Here is a 19,941-nt window from a genome sequence, read left to right as displayed (position 1 = left end):
TTTAGGGACCCAGACATGAGGGCATATGAAGGAAGCCATGGAACACTACCACTGCACAGAGAATATGGGGAAGTCTGATGATTCCCCTCAGACTTCAAGATGACCTTCGCATTAAATATTAAGTACACAATGCTGATGTTTTTGCAGGAACTTCTAACTTTTAAGGGATAACACTTCTCTTTTCATATATCTGGAGGTGTTATGCTAGAGTCAGGGTTGGTCTATCTTCAAATATCTAAAACAAATTTGAATCCTACAGAAGCCCTGTGCAAGAGCTCACAAAAGCAGCTTTGCCTGTTCAAAAAGCAGCAGCCACATCATGGTGAATGAATCCAGTTTGATCTTTGCAATACACATGAAACAAACCTCCAAGCCTTTCAGAGAGAACATTTGACTCCCAGTGGCAACAGTGCATCTAATTCACAAAGAAATCAGCCCTAGAGCATCTGGAGTGCTGGATTTAAAATACACATCCTGAAATATGGTTATTGTCCTTTTTCTCATTCAATCTTTGCAGTAAATAGGAACAACTGGTCAGTTATTTTCTGCCTAAAGCATGCGTTTGATGATAGCATTCACTAAACTGCACAATAGCCTATATAAAGTGTGTTTGCCAGTAATAATGCAATAGCGTTAAATAAATTCTCATTTTAGAACCAAATTACAGGACCTAAAGGATAATATTATGATTTCATGTGCTACCTGAAATACCAACCTGAAAACCTGTAAATCACTTTGATGAAGAGAGCAGATTAAAGTGCAGAGGGGTGTGAAGACATTATCCAGATTCAGTCATGTTCCGATTCAGTCATGTTCCAATTCAGTCATGTTCAGAGTCAGTTATGTTCAGAGTCAGTTATGTTCAGAGTCAGTCATGTTCAGAGTCAGTTATGTTCAGAGTCTGTTATGTTCAGAGTCTGTCATGTTCCAATTCAGTTATGTTCAGTCTGTTATGTTCAGTCTGTTATGTTCAGAGTCAGTTATGTTCAGAGTCTGTTATGTTCAGAGTCTGTCATGTTCAGATTCAGTCATGTTCCGATTCAGTTATGTTCAGAGTCTGTCATGTTCAGAGTCTGTCATGTTCAGAGTCAGTTATGTTCAGAGTCTGTTATGTTCAGAGTCTGTTATGTTCAGAGTCGGACTAGTGATCTGTCTTTGATTGTTAGCCCTGCAGTAAAGGGCATTCAGGCTGGTGACCTGACGCACAGAGGTGACCATGTGTGAGTGACAGTGGAGGTGGGACAAACGTAGCTGCAGACAATGCAGACTGAACAGGAAGTAATAGAACATTTATAAATAAGTCATGTGTCTCTTTTTGTTCCGCGTGCCATGTCTTTATCACATTTGTGGTACTGGTCTGAAAAATATACTGCTGCAATTTGACAGGAAGCCACAAAACACTCTGGTACATGAGTGTAAAATCTAACTAAATACTTTGGTCAAGTACCAGAAGGATCCAGTGTATCACCCTATTCCTGCCTGGACAGAGAGAATCTCTGCAGCGCCGCCATGCTGCATTCATATGGAACCCACTGGCCTCTGTCAAAGTATTTTGGTCTAAACTCTGCGCTCAAAATCTTAGATTTTTCTGTTTGTTTCTATGTGAAACTGTGAAACATACAGAATTTCATATGCTCACAGTATTACTATTAGTATAATAGTATTATTATTATTATGTCATCAGAGTTTAAATAAGCTTAAATATGATGACTGAAAGCAAATTTTAAGTTGAAAAGTCAAGACAAAAACTCAAGAAAATTAGCCCTGAATGTGAGTAAATGCTGTACAGTGTTCTTGCTGTTTGGAGCGCACTGTTATAAACAGACTTCTCCACCAGAGTACAGCAGTAACCGGAACTGCCTGATCTGCTCAGGACAAATGACCATCACACTAATCACTGATTTAATGCCTCATATGCTGATAGATTCACTGGGCTCTCATCTGAATATGAATATGAATATGAATATGAATATGCTTAGTGCATTAGTCACTCATGGACACAGGCCTTTTGTCATATAATACAGCACTGCCAACAGATGTGTGGCAAAAATTAAATGCTTTACAATCTTTTAAAGACATGGACGCTAAATTTCTAAGATAAGCTTGAAGACATATACTGAGAGAGAGCTGTGATGAACAGAAGAACCAAGGTCAGCCTTTTAAGAGGATCAAATCATGAAAAGGTGCAAGGTGATGAAATTAGACTAGCTGGTGAGAAATGTGTGTAACATTTTAAATACGTGTGTGACACTGAATGGATAAGAGCGGGGGTGGGGGTGGGGGGGTCAGTTCTAGATGTTCTAGCATAATGGGGCAGTTGTATATGTTCTAGAGCAGAATGGGGCAGTTGTATATGTTCTAGAGCAGAGCAGGTGGGCAGTTCTAGATACTCTAGAGCAGAGCGGGTGGGCTGTTCTAGATGTTCTAGAGCAGAGCTTGTAGCAGAGAGTGACAACAGAGCCTACTTGGTCTGGCGCTCAGTGAGATGACTCACGAAATCTAGGGGTTCCTGTTTAATTTTCGTGTGTTGCCAGTCAGCTACCACAAATAACTTACATTCCTGTTAAATAAATGGAGGACTACAAATGCATTAATTAAAAATGTTACCGAAATATTGAGCACTACAGTAGCGACCAGATCTGAGATGTCAGCAGAACAAAAAGCCGTTATCTTTGGCATTGTCCAGTTTAGAATACTGTAAATTATAAGACGCTTTTGACAGCAGCCAAACGCCAGATTTACCACAACACAGAAGACGGAACAGCTCGGTAACTTTACTCCAGCTCCTGCGTGACGCGTCGGGAATGCGTAGTGATTATATGAAATTCGAAATTCTCCGACATTGTATGTTTTTCGCATTCGCGTCATCTAACAATCTTCATAAAAGCCCATAAAAGGCTAATTTGAACACACAATGTTCTTCTCGCATAACAGGCGGCAGACAACCGACTCACCCTGACAGTTTGGGCATCCTGACAAAACTGAACACGTCCATATGCGCTCGAGTTGTGATGCTCAACATTCACGCTGCCTCCACAGCCACAAAATCCTGAGGTGCAGCGGGGATAAAGAGCTGAGCCGCGGTCAGGTGTGGCGAGTGATGTCCGGCATGGCTGTAGCCGCCTCAGATCCACCCTGCGTTACCTTACTGCCCCGGGCTACATCCTCCCAAACCAACTTCACTTCAATCGCAGAATCATAACGTGGCAAGACTTCGCGACAGCGGCAGCGTAACGAGGTGCGAATCACAGACGGGGCTCGGCACGGAGCACGCGAAGCACAACGGGCACGCTCGCGTGATTTGCAGCTATTCTCCGGTTTCTTCGGCGGCGCGAGCGTCGCGAATGAAATCGGAAGCGGAGCCGCATAGAGTGAACAGCGTGGGTGGTGTGGAGAGAGAGAGATAGAGAGAGAGAGAGAGAGGGGGGGGGAGAGACAGAGAGAGAGAGACAGAGAGGTGGGGAGAGAGACAGAGAGAGAGAGATTGGTGGGGAGAGAGAAAGGGAGAGAGCGAGAGAGAGATAGGGGTGGGGAGCGAGGGAGGGAGAGAGAGAGGGGAGAGAGACAGAGAGAGAGAGAGAGAGAGAGAGAGAGAAGGAGAGAGAGGGGGGGGTGGGGTGGGGGTGGGGAGAGAGACAGAGAGGTGGGGAGAGAGACAGAGAGAGAGAGATTGGTGGGGAGAGAGAAAGGGAGAGAGCGAGAGAGAGATAGGGGTGGGGAGCGAGGGAGGGAGAGAGAGAGGGGAGAGAGATGGAGAGAGAGAGAGAGAGAGAGACGGAGAGAGAGAGAGAGGGGGGGTGGGGGTGGGGAGAGAGACAGAGAGAGAGAGACAGAGAGGTGGGGAGAGAGACAGAGAGAGAGAGATTGGTGGGGAGAGAGAAAGGGAGAGAGCGAGAGAGAGATAGGGGTGGGGAGTGAGGGAGGGAGAGAGAGAGGGGAGAGAGACGGAGAGAGAGAGAGAGAGAGAGAGAGAGAGAGAGATGGAGAGAGAGAGAGAGAGAGACAGAGAGAGACAGAGAGAGACGGAGAGAGAGAGATGGGGTGGGGAGCGAGGGAGGGAGAGAGGGAGAGAGAGAGAGAGAGGGGAGAGAGAGAGAGAGACAGAGAGAGAGACAGAGAGAGGGGTGGGGAGAGAGAAAGAGAGAGATAGGGGTGGGGAGAGAGACAGAGAGAGAGGGAGAGAGGGAGAGATCGGTGGGGACAGAGAGAGAGGGTTGGGGAGAGAGAGAGAGAGAGAGAGAGAGAGAGAGAGAGAGAGGGGTGGGGAGGGAGAGACGTATGTGGGAGCAGGTGAGAGTGGAGTGAAGCAGAATTAGAGACAGAAAGAGGAAGACTCGTTTGGCTTCGATCAGCAGCCTCAATATCGTTTTTATATGTTACGTGGAATGGAGAATACAGGAAGCATATTAGGAGTAGATCTGTTGCGGATAGACGAGTTGGTTTCACCAAGGACACGAGTGCAAATGGAAGACTCCAAATGATTAAAGATAACCTTCAGTAGGCCGCCCACTTTACTACTGCAGACACCTGCCTGTCCAAGACAAACATTTTACTCTTGGGCAGCACATTAAGATGATTTTCACCAGTGGTAAACGGGAGGTGGGACTTTTGTGATAACAGACAAGTTATTTTTGGATACAATTGTATCACTGTGCTGACAGTACCACTCAGATTATTCAGGACTCTGTTACACAGGGTAGCAGATCTAGTCATCCTTTACTCCAGCTGTCGCCTAAAAAAATATAATTTTTCTCTCCACATAGCAAGCTGTGTCTCTTTCTCTAGATTATGTTTTAAAAATACTAGAAAATACCTACAACGAAAATAACAAAAACATCCAGGAAGATGCAGAGGTAGTGACAACATAACAACAACTACAACTACCGCACAGGTCAAAGGTTCATACTCCACAACTACAGCACAGGTCAAGGGTTTATACTCACCGGCTACATATGCACCCGCACAAACACGTCCTCAACACTCACAACATACAGCTCTCTTTACACAGAACACTGATACTTCATCCATTTCGCCTTCGATGCCTTAGTCAGACCACCCACATGGTAATGACAAACGCTTGCATGTTGTTTTACAGACACGGTCTCCTAATCCGACTAATTTAGTTTCTGATTGAGCTAATCCAATTAAATTACTATTCACAATTACAAGATTACTGTTCTTTGAAAGTCAACCCTGTGGGATCTATGAGTGGGTGGACATTTCACAGTTTATCAGGACACAGAATCTCCTTTTGTTCCTCTGCTTCAAGCCATGATTTTGGTAACACTTCACAATGAATCAGGTTATTGTCTGTCTTAAAGAAACAGTAACCCTAATGTTTTAGTTGTTTTAATTTCAGAAAGCACAAATTTTCTTTAAAGATGGAAGACAAATAAAAATGTAAAAAAACAAGATGAGTACTTCCACTTTACTGTGACCTGAGTGCAGGCTTCCCTTTAGAATACAGCAACTTGATTTGAACATTTAAAGCGAATACAGCTCAAGTACATTAATGTATTTAATTATTAAAGCTCTTTGTGGAATTAAACTAATTATTGAATAGCATTTTTAAAATCACACATTTTACACTGTTGCTGCCCTGATTTTCCACAGTTCTCTGTGCATTTCATCATATAAAATATTTTAAATGAAAACAGACAGAGAGAGAGAGAAATGCAAGACCCAGATCCAAGATGTTTTTACTTCTGTCAAGTATTTTAAGATCAGATCATACCTGAGATTAGTGTCATCATACCTGACATTAGGGTTATCATACATGAGATTAGGGTCATCATACCTGAGATTAGGGTTATCATACCTGTAGTTAGGATCATCATACCTGATATTAGGGTTATCATACCTGAGGGTTAGAGTTATCATACCTGAGATTAGGGTCATCATACCTGAGATTAGGGTTATCATACCTGAGGGTTAGAGTTATCATACCTGAGATTAGGGTTATCATACCTGTAGTTATGGTCTTCATACCTGAGATTAGGGTTATCATACCTGAGATTATGGTTATCATACCTGAGGGTTAGAGTTATCATACCTGAGATTAGGTTTATCATACCTGTAGTTAGGGTCATCATACTTGAGATTAGGGTTATCATACATGAGGGATTTTGACCCCTGACCTTGTGAGGAAATGTTGCTTTGTTCATCACGTCATTGTTGCAGTGTTGACATGACTCTCAAACCTGGAAAAAGCCTTTGAAACCAGAGGTTGAAAAGAACTCAGGACCAGAGGGTTTCAAGTGATATACTGTGGAAAAAACAGTCAAATATATTAAATGAAAGCTCGTGATGACATCTTGCGTATAATGCAGAAAAGGACAGATGTACATTTAACCAATTTTTAATAAAATGAACTTAAACCTAACATCAACACTCAAAATTAGTTTTTTTCCAGGGTAAAAATATGATTCCATAACCTGTCACAGAGAACCATCTGAGAAGCCAAGTGAGAAATACTGTAGAATTCCTTCTTCTACAACAGCGACCACAGAAATGTGAGCTCTTTAGAACTAGAGAATAAGCATCTGTTTTTATAGGTTAATGGGCAACCTGGGGTTAGTGGAGACTTCATCATGCTAGGATCTTAACATGGACACAGCCATAGCATGGCTCCATTTCACTGGCGTTAGCAGATAATGTCACACTTCCTTCACATGGTAATTAGAATTTGCGAGTCTTTTATCAGAGGATGCTTAATCAGTTGTGTTAATGAGCTGAGGGATGGAGCAGGAGGTTGTCATGCTAACCTCTCTGCCCTGGCTGTGATTGCTCGCGTTCTCCTTACACAGATGAAGTTTATCTTCACTCTTACTGGTAAAGGGCAGGACCAAGGAGTCTTGCCATTAAATGCCATTAAAGCCCTCATCCTTATAAGTTTTACTAGAGAAATTAATTGAACATGATTTTTTTGGACGAGTGATTAGGAATCAAGGAGGGATCTGTGAAATTATTCAGAACCTCAAACAGAACACAGTACTGAGTAGGAGGATCTAACAGGCTGAGGATGAATTATCTTTAGTGACAGTGCATAGCAAATATTTGATAATGAAATGCCACTGCTTGTGGCTGTTTGCAGACAAGTCAAAGGCCTCTAATAGAGGTGAGGATCAGGATGACCCATCCTTCTCTCTTACGATAAGAGTCGTGTTATGAGTTTTTTTTACAAAAGCACATCTGAGATTGTGGAATCAAAATTTGGGCCTTGGCCATTGTCAAGATTCAGGAGAAGTCTTAACCTTTGGCGAGCCACAAATGTGGAGCATTAATGTGCAGTTTCTGGATGTGCATTGACTCTGGCCCTGTCAAGCTGCATACGTTAGTGTCTGGCAATTTTACATATTCCCATAAAAGAATATGGCTTTCTGAAGTGGCTGTAGTTTTAGGTTCTCTGCCAGTGCAGCTGAATTAAGCATCAAAGTGTGTGTGTGTGTGTGTGTGTGTGTGTGTGTGTGTGTGTGTGTGTGTGTGTGTGTGTGTGTGTGTGTGTGTGTGTGTGTGTGTGTGTGTGTGTGTGTGTGTGTGTGCGTGTGTGTGTGTGTTTAATTGGATGCCCACAGTGCAGTGCAGTTACGAGACTGATCCAGTGCAAGCAGAGGACCAATCATTCGTGTTTTGAAGCACTGAGGTGGTTCAGTTTAAGGCCATTTAGAGTAACAGCAGAATATTTTCAACTCTCACAGAGGTCGCCAGAGTCTGTGCTGATTTGGTCATCACATGGTTAAACTTCTCAAACAAGAATACAAATCTGACGTATAAATAGTAAATAGTCTCCAGTGTCAGGAGTATCAGGTTTGTTTATGCTCAATATTTCTGAAATAATTCTGAAGTTTGATTTATTCCTTACAAAAGATTAATATATAATAAATTTAAGCATATACATCTAAAAACACATGTTCCAGTCACATGTTCTTGTAAGAAAATGATGGTATACAAGTGCATTGCATTCAGAAATGAAGGATTCCCATTTACCTCTGAGCCAAAACGGGAACCACATACAGGCTGAGCTCCGTTCTGTCATAGCAAGACTCAAAGGACATTACTGGGAGCATGCGGGTCAGAAAAGGCCCAGACAAAACGCAGCTCAAAGGGGCAAAACTCAACCTTCAGATCAGCAGCGGCTTTGGAATGTGATCCAGTAGGTGGAAGCAACTTTAAAGATTATCTTAAACCAGAAGGAGCCAGTGTGAGATGCTGGAGGATCAGCACTAAGGGGTCAGATTACAGTGACATTTTATAGACATATGCTCGTATCATGTGCAGAGATATCTGTTACCAGTTCCTCTGGAGAAGGTGGGGTTAGTGCTGGAAGTAACAGAAGATCTAAACACATGTTCATACACAATCCTTTAAATTACATAATTTCCTACTTTAACACATTTTCTTGGAAATTCAGGTTAGAGGTGTGCACCTCAGGATTTAGAGTTGTGCACTTCAGGATTTTGAGGTGTGCACGTTAGGATTTAGAGGTGTGCACATCAGGATTTTCATAAGGGCTCCTCAGACTGAATAATTTATGTATTTACTTTTCAATATCTTATGTTTCATTAATCTCTAATTAGGTTTTCTAGTAAAAGCTTTATACTGCTTTAGTGGGTAATTATGTTTTGAAAAGGCAAAATTATCTGGCTGATTCTTTGAAATAAATGCAATAATATGGCAAATAAAATAATCCCAGTAGGAAAAAATATTTAAAACAAGTTAAAACTTAAAACCAGCTGAGAAATAAGTATCTTATTCTTAAATGAGCTCAAAAATCAGAGAAGAAATGGTTTCTTTAGACTAGATTTGATATGATTTAACATCCCCAGAGACATTTTAAACTATGCCTAAACTATGTTTTTCCAGTGTTTTAGATTTTGAAAGTTTCTATTGCTTTGTTGCCATCCATCTTAAAATGACTATATTTTATGTTACCTACACTGCACTACAGACACTACACTACAGACATGGCAGACACTACATTGTAGACACTACACTGCAGACACTACACTACAGACACTGCAGAGATTGCAGCCACTACACTACAGACACTGCAGATACCGCAGACACTACACCACAGACACTACACTACAGACACTGCAGATACCGCAGACACTACACCACAGACACTACACTGCAGACACTGCAGCCACTACATTGCAGACATTGCAGACACTACACTACAGACACTGCAGGTATTACACTGCACTACAGACACTACACTACAGACATGGCAGACACTACATTGTAGACACTACACTGCAGACACTTCACTACAGACACTGCAGAGATTGCAGCCACTACATTGCAGACATTGCAGACACTACACTACAGACACTGCAGGTATTACACTGCAGACATTGCAGACACTACACTACAGACACTGCATTGCAGACACTTCAGACACTACAGACACTACATTACAGACACTGCAGACACTACACTGCAGACACTACACTACAGACACTGCAGGTATTACACTACAGACACTGCAGAAACTACACTGCAGACACTGCAGACACTACAGACACTACATTACAGACACTGCAAACACTGCAGACACTACACTACAGACACTGCAGGTATTACACTGCAAACACTGCAGACACTACACTACAGACACTGCAGGTATTACACTGCAAACACTGCAGACACTACACTACAGACACTGCAGGTATTACACTGCAAACACTGCAGACACTACACTACAGACACTGCAGGTATTACACTGCAAACACTGCAGACACTACACTTTAGACACCTCAGATATTGTAGATATTGTAGACACTACACTGAAGACACTCCATTCAGACAAACCTCATTCAGAGAGATTCTGTGTGTGTATGTGTGCGTCTATACACAAAGAAGTCTAGTGTTCAGGCATGGCCAGCTAACATTATAGCATTATGATTAACTACAAACAGCTGGATATCCCGGCCCCACAACTTAGTGTGGTATCTCACCTGTTACAACTCATTATTCCTAAATCATTCTCAAATTTGCCGGCGTCCACTAAAACAGGTGAATGTACTAAAAATTAAAACAAAACAATATTACTCTGACGTACTAGTGACATCTTTCACACCTTTAATGACTTGAGGGTCCAGATATACTGAGCCTAGCATATAAAACTGGCAAATTTATACCTTTGATTATATCTGAATACCTGAGCTGCTTTAATATCAGTATGAACTGCAGCTACTCATAATATTTTTTGTTCCCCTCACAGAGTGAAAACAGCACAAATTATCGTTTCCAAATGCATAACTGTAATCAGATGCATCAAGACACATACACTGCCAAAAACAAATGTTCTCAGTACTCACGGTCTCAGCACTCATTCTCAGTACTCGCGGTCTCTGTACTGGCTCTCAGTACTCAGTACTCACTGTATGATGGTGAAGACTTCCAGCTCTTCTCTGCTCTCCATCTCTGCTGAGGGGTTCTACCTCTGTCCAGGCGCTCGGTGGGCATGTGCTGGATGTTCCAGTCACCCGGAGATCCTGTTCAATCAACTGTGCGCTTGTTGGTTGGTTTTATGCCACTTTATGTTCCCAGTAGCAACATTCCAGAGTCAAGGGAAAAAAAGTGATCAACTCTTAGTGGGTTTCAGCAAAGGGAGAGAGAGAGAGAGAGAGAGAGAGAGAGAGAGAGAGAGAGAGAGAGAGAGAGAGAGAGAGACAGAGGGAGAGAGAGAGGGGGTGGAGGGAGAGAGAGAGAGAGAGACAGAGGGAGAGAGAGAGGGGTGGAGGGAGAGAGAGAGAGACAGAGAGAGAGACAGAGGGAGAGAGAGAGGGGGTGGAGGGAGAGAGAGAGAGAGGGAGAGAGAGAGAGAGAGACAGAGGGAGAGAGAGAGGGGGTGGAGGGAGAGAGAGAGAGAGAGAGGGAGAGAGAGGGGGTGGAGAGAGAGAGAGAGAGAAAGAGAGACAGAGAGAGAGAGAGAGAGAGAGAGAGAGAGAGAGAGAGAGAGAGAGAGAGAGAGAGAGCACTATCGTGTCTTCTGCCCCAGTAATGAAATCACGTTACAGGCCAGTGGCTCAGCCATGGGATCAAAGCTGAGCTGAGATGAGTCTGATTTGTGGGGGTGAAATGATGGGGTGAAATAAAACAGCTGCTTTTAGTCGGCCATGTGGCGGGTCAGAGAAGGTGGCCCCTGCCCTGCAGTACACATCCGTCCAGCAGAGGGCAGTACGCTTTTGGAGATCATCAGGCACTTCATTTATGACCATTTTCTGCTTGAATGGATTGTTTGAATAAAATTGTTTCTAAACTTATATACTTAAAAATAAGTTAAAAATCTTTCAATCTTTCTAAAATCTTTTTTTTTAAAGCCAGTAGCTCTGCATTGGCTGTCACATCAGGTTTGCTGGGCTGTCTCCTCTATTTTATTACTATTCAGCGATTTTGCTTAAAAATACACATTTCTGCAAGACAAGATGTGCACATTCCTGCAGCTGACAGTTACATCTTTGGGAAAGTGTGTATCTGATCTCACCAGTGTTCTCATTAAGGTCTGATGCTTTACATGTGTGTTTTAGTCAAATATAAGTCCACATAGGCCATGATGCCAAAACTATACTAACTAATCTTCTCTGTACTCATGGCAGCAGAGACAGTAAAGATATTTTAATAATATGACATTTTAGAAATCTGACTCCAGAAACACAGTCTTAATGGTATCATTAAAACACTATTAGATGCTGTATCTGACTGCAGAATGGCTTTTGCCTTTGGGCAGCAAAGTCTCCATGTACTGCCCAGTTATTATGAATGAACCTACGAACACCACCTGAGCCAAGCACCTGAGCCAAGCGCCTGAGCCCAGCGCCCAAACACTCATCATGGACAAAACGCTGCTGAGCTTCCTGAAGGAACCTTACTGATGTGTGAGGCATCACCAAACTGGGAGCTGCCAAAGTGTCCTCAGGGACAACCGGACATGATTCCCTCACAACTGGACATGCTTCCTTCCCAACGGGACACGATTCCCATGATTCCCTCCCAACTGGACACAATTCCCTTCCAACCAGTCATGATTCCCTCCCAACCAGACATGATTCCCTCCTGTTTGCTCTGCATGATATCCAACAGGTTGCATCACTGCCTGGCACAGAAATAAGCATCCTACTGAGAGGGACCCCAGCAGGCAGCAGGAGCTGAATGACTGAATCATCTCTGTAGGCTGCTAGGAAAGGTACCATTGGCAGGCAGACCCAGCTGACCTGCAAATGCTCACACGCTTCTCTCCCTGTTATGCACCTCGCAGGTTTTGAAACATTCTGTTTTCAGATAAAATGAAGAAAATGAAAACAATGTCAATTCTGTGAGTATGGAAGAAATTCAGCCAGTGTGAGTGTTTCAAAAGTGCATAGTGTGTTTCAATAGTGCATAATGTGAGTGTTTCAATAGTGCATAGTCTGTGTGGCTACGATATAACTGTCCTTCTAACTAATGTACTTCTGCTGTTCATATATGACACACTTTATTCAGCTATTTTGTGCTGTATTTCTGTTGTATATTTTTTACATTTATAAAAGATTTCCTCAGTAAAAATAACAGATTTAGTTTAGATTCGAATTGCTCACCTAAATCTGAGGACAAACTTTTTGATGACTTTATCTGCATGGTTTGGAGAGATTTCTTATTTGTTTATGGTGAAGAATATGCTGAGAAATATTTGAGATCTCAGAGATCTGACATTTTTAAAAGTAAAAATGATATTCCAGAGAGACACTATTAAACGTATTATAAATCCTTAGACAAACAATTCTCAATAACACCTGCGGCAGAATAAATAGTGAAATAATTGTTTCATGATTACATTATTTATAACTCTAATCTCTCTGTTATAATTTAATCAGCAGGGCAGGAAAAGGATCATCTAAAAAAAAGTGATTTGCTTAAAGAGGACAAACAAATGGCGACTGAGGCTATGGCCCTAAGGGGGACATTAATCAGGAACGCTGGTATTTATAAATCAGGCCTGATTTCTGAATTACTAGGCTAAGATACCACAGACAGTATCACAGCTATAAAGCATTTGAAAAAGGCAGGTGTTAAGGTCAGGGTTAGGGTTAAGGGTTAGGGTTATCTTAACTGGGTTAGGGTTAGGGTTAGGGTTAAGGTTTAGGGTTATCTTAACTGTATGCAGAAACAGAAGGCTTGTCTTGCACCCCTGGGACCCAGCCAGTCCTCAGTGACTGAGGGGTTCCACAGTAGGGATCTTTGCTTCTGCTTCATACAAATTCTTAAACAAGATCATTCGAGTTTGATATATAAAAATGATTCAAAGCTTTTGTAATCAATATTATGTTTTTATCAGCTTGTAACAGACTTACTCAATGCAGGAATCAACCCCCTTCCTCCAATCCGACACTTCCAAAGACACTTGGTGTTTGGTTCACCTTTTTATGTGCTGCGTTCATACATTAAACTATAGAAAGGCATGAAGGCCCCATTTTTGTACAGATATGTGCCAAACCGTGTTGACAGTCATTTTTCCAAACCTACACAGCTGTAAAGGCTGTAAAGACTTTTACTTGAAGTGTTCTTAAAAATAAATCATACACAGCAACTTTATAGACCTCACTGTGTCAGTACTTCCTACTTTAAAACAGTTGCCCTTTCAATCTCAACCCCCCCTTATTTTAGGGGTCGGTTTTAAGCCCCTTAGTGAAACAACTTACCTGCTAATTGATTTTGTATTATGCAGAAGTTATTTTAGTAAAATTGGAGCAAACACAGTCTTCCTTGCAACACCAGTTGTGTGTCTAATATATTACTTAGAAGGAAGTGTGGATTTCATCTCATTCTTGGTGTTTATAGTGCATAACAATCTTTGCAAATAGTAATTTGCATAAAATTATGAGTATAGACCCAGACCCCGAGTGCAGAACTGAAACAGGAATTTTAGGGTCATATATGTCCTTCTCACCAGCCCAGTCTGTCTGTCTGTCTCCTCCAGGTTTCTCTGGTCTGTCTGTCTGTCTGTCTGTCTGTCTGTCTGTCTGTGACCTCCAGGTTTCTCTGGTCTGTCTGTCTGTCTGTCTGTCTCCTCCAGGTTTCTCCAGTCTGTCTGTCTGTCTGTCTCCTCCAGGTTTGTCCAGTCTGTCTGTCTGTCTCCTCCAGGTTTCTCCGGTCTGTCTGTCTGTCTGTCTGTCTCCTACAGGCTTCTCCAGTCTGTCTGTGTCCTTATCACCATACTCTGCTCCTCCATCCCCCAGTGTGTTTGTGTTTGTGAGTGTATGTGTGCACATGTCTTTCTGTGTATCTGGGTTCATGTGTTTTGCTATTCTTATTATAAAGGATCAGATACTTAAACATATAGTATGTGTTAAAATTTCTGTTATAATTTTAGTTGATTCCACTAGACCGTTTTATCTACTGTTGTATGTTACTACATACAAATTCAATCCATTTTCAGTGGAGGTGTAACTTCCTCCAAAACAGACAGAAATCAACATCTCAGCGACCTGAAATAAAATGTATGAACTCAGTATCGCCACCTGCTGGAGGATTGTTCGACGCTTTTTTTTTTTTCCTTTTTTTTTTTTTGTCATGACATTTTCCCTATAAAATTAAGTGCATAAAGAGCTCACAGACAGACCACCTTTAATGTCTCATAACTTATTAATGTTCAGTCCTATTTAAATGTATATGTAAAGTATTATAAAAGGCTGTTTCATCAAGCAGACACCAACACCAAGCAGGCGCCTTCCCTGGTGGTTGCTATGGTTTCAGACCCTGTTTTTTAATGCATTTGCAACTTGTTTCATTACTGTTATTCTTGTGTTGCTAACACACACACACACACACACACACACACACACACACACACACACACACACACACACACACAGACACACACACACACATACACACACACACACACACACGATTCTTACCCAATGTGCTTTTATTAGAGTTTTAGTTACATAAACATGCAAGCTTTTTCACATTTGTGAGGACGAAGCCGACTGTCCATCACTAGCAGGCAGATTTCTGGGCATCACAAAGCCAGTAACAAAACAATCCTCTGACTGCAAGTATGCACATGTCAAGCCGCCTGGAGGGTTTGGCTTACAGAGTTTATCAATTATCTAGAATGTGAAGGAACAAATCAATATAACTGTGGAAAGCTAGTAAGGTCAAAGAGAGATAGGAGTATTAAAATGCAGATCCATCTGGCTGGTCCACTGAAGACCAGTACGAGAAAAAACACCTCAGTTCAGAAGCCCCAGATTGCCTTGGTGAACAACCTTTAAAAACCTTCAAATGAGTTTAAGTTCCTGCTCAAAGACATTTAATCAGATCTCAACACTTTACACATCAAAACAAGACAGAAACTGCAGTCAGGGCTTCTTCACACATCTTTTCAACTTTTAATTAATCATGTCTGACTTTTAATTAATCACCTATTACCACTCAAAGGACCACATAAGACCAACCAGAAGGGCCACATTATGACCTGCAGACCAATCAGGAGGGCCATAACTGACCTGCAGACCAATCAGAAGGGCCATATTATGACCTGCAGACCAATTATGAGAGCAATATTATGACTTGCAGATTATTTCCTCTGCTGGCCTCAGTACCAGTATAACCAAGAAATTCTTTTACCACAGGAAACTCACTGAGCTGCAACCTAATCAGTACATTAGCAATGTATGAGTTAGTCTAGTCCAGCAGAGATGTGAGCCTGAGGGTTTCTCGGCTATGCTGAGACATCGATCTGATTAACAGCTACTTGGACACCAACTGGAACAGTGCTGTTACCATTAGGCCCATTAGTCCCTGTGCCTCTGGCTCCACCGGGGGTGTCATGGAGGTTAGAGGCAGACATTGTGACTCACGTCAGAGATTCGCATCCCAGAGACTTGACTTGGACTCGTACAAAGTGGGTGATGCACATCTCTGGAAGGAGGCGGAATGTGGCCTCTCTCACACAGTATGTGTGTGCGTGACCATGTGTAAAGTCCACTTCCTCAAACCAGCAATAAAAATACTCTGGATATGTGATTTTTAGGAATGGCTTTAGGTGGATTTTCATGTGTCTGTTTCACCTTCTGTTGACTCCTGCTGGAAGATGAACACTGACAATGCAGAAACACACTTACGTTCTAGGCTCTTAGCAACCGGTGGCATGAGACACAAAGCAGCAGCCCAGCAGATCTGACGGATGGACCTGGGCATACGCAGACATCATCATGGAGGCCTGTTCATGAAGAGCTTGATGTTCATCTGCAGTGTGTGCTAACCCCTCTGTGTGTGTGTGTGTGTGTGTGTGTGTGTGTGTGTGTGTGTGTGTGTGTGTGTGTGTGTGTGTGTGTGTGCTAACCCCTCTGTGTGTTTGCATGCGCTAACACCGCTGTGTGTATGTGTGCACTAATCCTACTGTGTGTGTGTGTGTGTGTGTGTGTGTGTGTGTGTGTGTGTGTGTGTGTGTGTGTGTGTGTGTGTGTGTGCTAATCCCTCTGGTCCAGTTCATTATAAGAGGAGTCAATGCTGCAGATTCTGTCTTGGATTCAGTACTGTCAGTGTGTTATTGAGACGAATGCGTCTTATTGGTTGTATGTATGAAAAGAGAAGACAACCCTCCCTGTCATATATCTGGGAAAATATTCCATATAGAAAAATAGTGAGCATCTGAGCATCTCCCATACCACCGCCTGCAAATTAAGGTCAGTAGCCCAGTACTGAAAACAGAGCAATATCCTACTAATCCTACTAATATATTTACCTTCAATACAAAACACATAAAATGTAACTTTTAGTTTGTTTTCAAGGCAGTGAAGTTATAAGCATTCATTTAAGAAAAGGGAGAAAACAGATGTAGTGTGATACTAAACGTGTGCCATAACTTGTTCATTAGCGGGCAGGTAATTATAGCACAGACTAATTACGATCACACTCCGGCAAGATGATGCCAAGAAATGGAGGAAAAAGTTTGTTGGTGACCTCATTTTGAGTAAAAAATAAATAAATTATAATAACTTTATTGTATTTCACCACTTTTAATGTGTATAATTCACCACTATCCATATTAACCCTATTAAAACAATTCTCATTTATACACCAATGTTAACTCATGATTGTTGAATATCTATAAGATCGTGTAAGCTGGCATCATGTCTGTGAGCTGCACAGCTATGACCTCTTGTTGTCTGTTAGTAGCTGCTAGCATGGGATTTAAACATTAACTTCAACCTCTGCAAAACAGCACCCACTACTGTTTCAATCCGGTACTGCACCCTGGTGGAACATGCCCTTATATGCTCATCTGATCTGATGTTTCGGCACTGCATCATGATGCCAGGCTGAAGCATGTCCGTGCAGGTTGGCAACAATGCCATGGCACAACACCCACTTTACCATATCCAAAAAAGGACAGTGCACTTTGAGTAATGCAATGTGTGGCTCAGAGTCAGGCATGGAGGACTGGCTCCCCTCACCTCTGCTGCCCTCACTGATGTGAACGATGATTCCAGCAAGCCAATGGGAGAGGAGAGAGCGCTCCAGCAGGCCAATGGGAGAGGAGGGAGCGCTCCAGCAGGCCAATGGGAGAGGAGCGAGCGCTCCAACAGGCCAACGAGAGAGGAGCGAGCGCTCCAGCAGGCCAACGAGAGAGGAGCGAGCACTCCGACAGGCCAACGAGAGAGGAGCAAGCGCTCCAGCAGGCCAACGAGAGAGGAGCGAGCGCTCCAGCAGGCCAACGGGAGAGGAGCGAGCGCTCCAGCAGGCCAACGGGAGAGGAGCGAGCACTCCGACAGGCCAATGGGAGAGGAGCGAGCGCTCCAGCAGGCCAATGGGAGAGGAGCGAGCGCTCCAGCAGGCCAATGGGAGAGGAGCGAGCACTCCAGCAGGCCAACGGGAGAGGAGCGAGCGCTCCAGCAGGCCAGTGGGAGAGGAGCGAGCAGCCCTGCTGGAGCAGCTAGAGGCTGGTGTTGTGCTCGTGTGAAGGAGTAATGAGGACCAGCAGAGCTCGGGGCTCCCTGTGGGAAGACAGGGAGGAAGCTGCACATTCATCTATCAAGTCAAACAGCAACAAGTCCTTCCTGTTTACTGTAACATATTCAAACCCAGTGGCCCACTGGCTGTTTAAACAATGAACACAATTTTCATGGAGAATTTTCTTGATTAGTCCAACACAGTATTCAGGTTATGCAGACATCTTAAAGTATCGCAATCAACTGGCAGCCACAACAGAACAGTCAACGCACGTTTCTGAATTCCACAGACATAACAGCGCATTTCCCTGTGCAATATAGTCAGTGAATCTTGGCTGTGTTGTACTGCAGAGGTAGCAGCTGCTAATTTTAAGATTTTGTTCCTTTTATGGAGTTCTAAAGTTATAAAAGCTTTTTTGTAGCTTTAGCAGGGTCTGGAATCACTTCCACCCTTCTAGCATTCTTAGATAGACACCTAACGACTACTGAGAAACATTTGCAATATTCTTAATACTTTGGTTACAAAAGATGTGAGCCAGAGACACTGAAGGTGTAAGGGTGTGTGAGAGAGAGCGGGAAAGAAAGCACCTCAGATGTTACTGCACTTTTCACAATTATAAACAATTAAGAACAATATTACCCGCATGCCATTTATACATATTGTTTATTTCTTGCCAATTACTAATTAACATAGAACAGTTATATAATGTAATGAGGCACACAAAAAGCAGGTAATTTTTTGCTTCTCCACCCTTCATTTGTAGCACCCGTATCTCGTTAACACTTATTAGTTCATGTATTTAAACCCTGCCTTTTGTCATGGGTGTTTGCTGGTTATTGTAAGTTTAGCCACTGTATGTGATGCTAGCTGTTTGTTAATCTGAACTTTGTATACAATGCCTAGTTTGTTGTGATTCCTGGCCTCCTTGTTATAGCTGGTATCCCTGGTTTGTCTTCATTTTTTTGTGAGTATATTCCTGAATTCTCCATGTAAAGTGACCCTGGACTGTGACTAAGACTATGATTCTGGATTCACCCTCAATAAATCTCACTTTTCTCAGCATGTGCCTCCACCTCGCAATCGCTCCATGTTACAGACATCAGTCTATGTGCTCGCTTTCTGCCTTCCTAACCTTCCTGAAATGTCAGTGTTCTCTTAGCAGCCACTAGATGTCTACTGTATATCTCCCACTCTGATTCCATGTTCACTCCACTGACAAACTCAAACATGAAAGATCTCTCAGTGAACTTCCAACACTATGTGAAACAAAAACAAGTGTAAGTCTAGAATGCTATTTTGACACTGACAATAGGTTGCATTGTAAACTTTTTTTTTTTCTTAAAATATCCTTGCCCAGGGCCTGAACAAAGTGCACTTGAAAACATCAGACTTTACTTTTTACCAGTGTGTATCTGGCTCAGAACAGTCCAGTGGAATTCCTCAGGTGCTCAAATGGCTTACATCGACCAGTTGAAATACCTGTTGACTTCTACTGTCAAAATAACATCCTTTATCAACTCCTGCCTGGAAGAAAATACAATTTCATTGATAAGAGTATTAGAAGACATGTCAGATCCACCCTGGGATGATTACACTGCTAAACTGAGTGAGGTCCGTGGAGAGAGCATTTCCTGTGCTGGATTCACATCACTGACTTCTGCTGGAGAAGTGGGATGTTCTGTAAACCATGCGAGATGATTTTGATCTTATGCAAAGTACGATCTACTATGGGAAACTGACAGAAATAATGAAAACGTTTTTTTAATCGGTTTTCTCCTTCCTGATCTCTCCCAGGGGATGCAGATGTTGGGAATAATTTTTGGTAGCTTTAGATGACATTAAACAGTTGGCCTTCTGAGTAGTGAATGACTACTCTTAGTAGAACTTCAATTTCAATTGAATTTTAATTAAGCAAAAGTAGGATGCAAAAGTCCAAAACCAAGAACTGAAGAATGTTTGTGATGGTGAACTTCTTCTTTGAGAATTGAACTGGAAAAT

At 42.5% G+C, this 19,941-nt stretch overlaps 1 protein-coding gene across 5 annotated transcripts in view; it reads right to left on the bottom strand.

Annotated features, from left to right (window-relative positions):
* LOC113588861 (FERM and PDZ domain-containing protein 4) overlaps positions 1–10,532 on the bottom strand; it is a 52,359-nt gene extending 41,827 nt beyond the window's left edge. For 2 of the 5 annotated variants that reach the window (XM_035522800.2, XM_081720973.1), the window contains exon 1: positions 2,955–3,396. In XM_035522800.2, the coding sequence (XP_035378693.2) occupies positions 2,955–3,022 (68 nt within the window). In that variant the 5' untranslated portion in view covers positions 3,023–3,396. Of the gene's footprint in view, positions 1–2,954; positions 3,397–4,943; positions 5,089–10,385 lie in introns of those variants that run through there. The other 3 variants (XM_081720970.1, XM_081720974.1, XM_035522801.2) reach the window with 3 other exon arrangements.
* Between the last annotated feature and the right edge of the window lie 9,409 nt (positions 10,533–19,941).

Source organism: Electrophorus electricus, chromosome 9, assembly GCF_041902795.1.
Source record: "Electrophorus electricus isolate QZ-2024a chromosome 9, ASM4190279v1, whole genome shotgun sequence".
Taxonomy (NCBI): Eukaryota; Metazoa; Chordata; class Actinopteri; order Gymnotiformes; family Gymnotidae; genus Electrophorus; species Electrophorus electricus.
The sequence above is the reverse complement of the archived record's forward strand: the minus strand, read 5'-3'. Positions and strand labels throughout refer to the sequence as shown.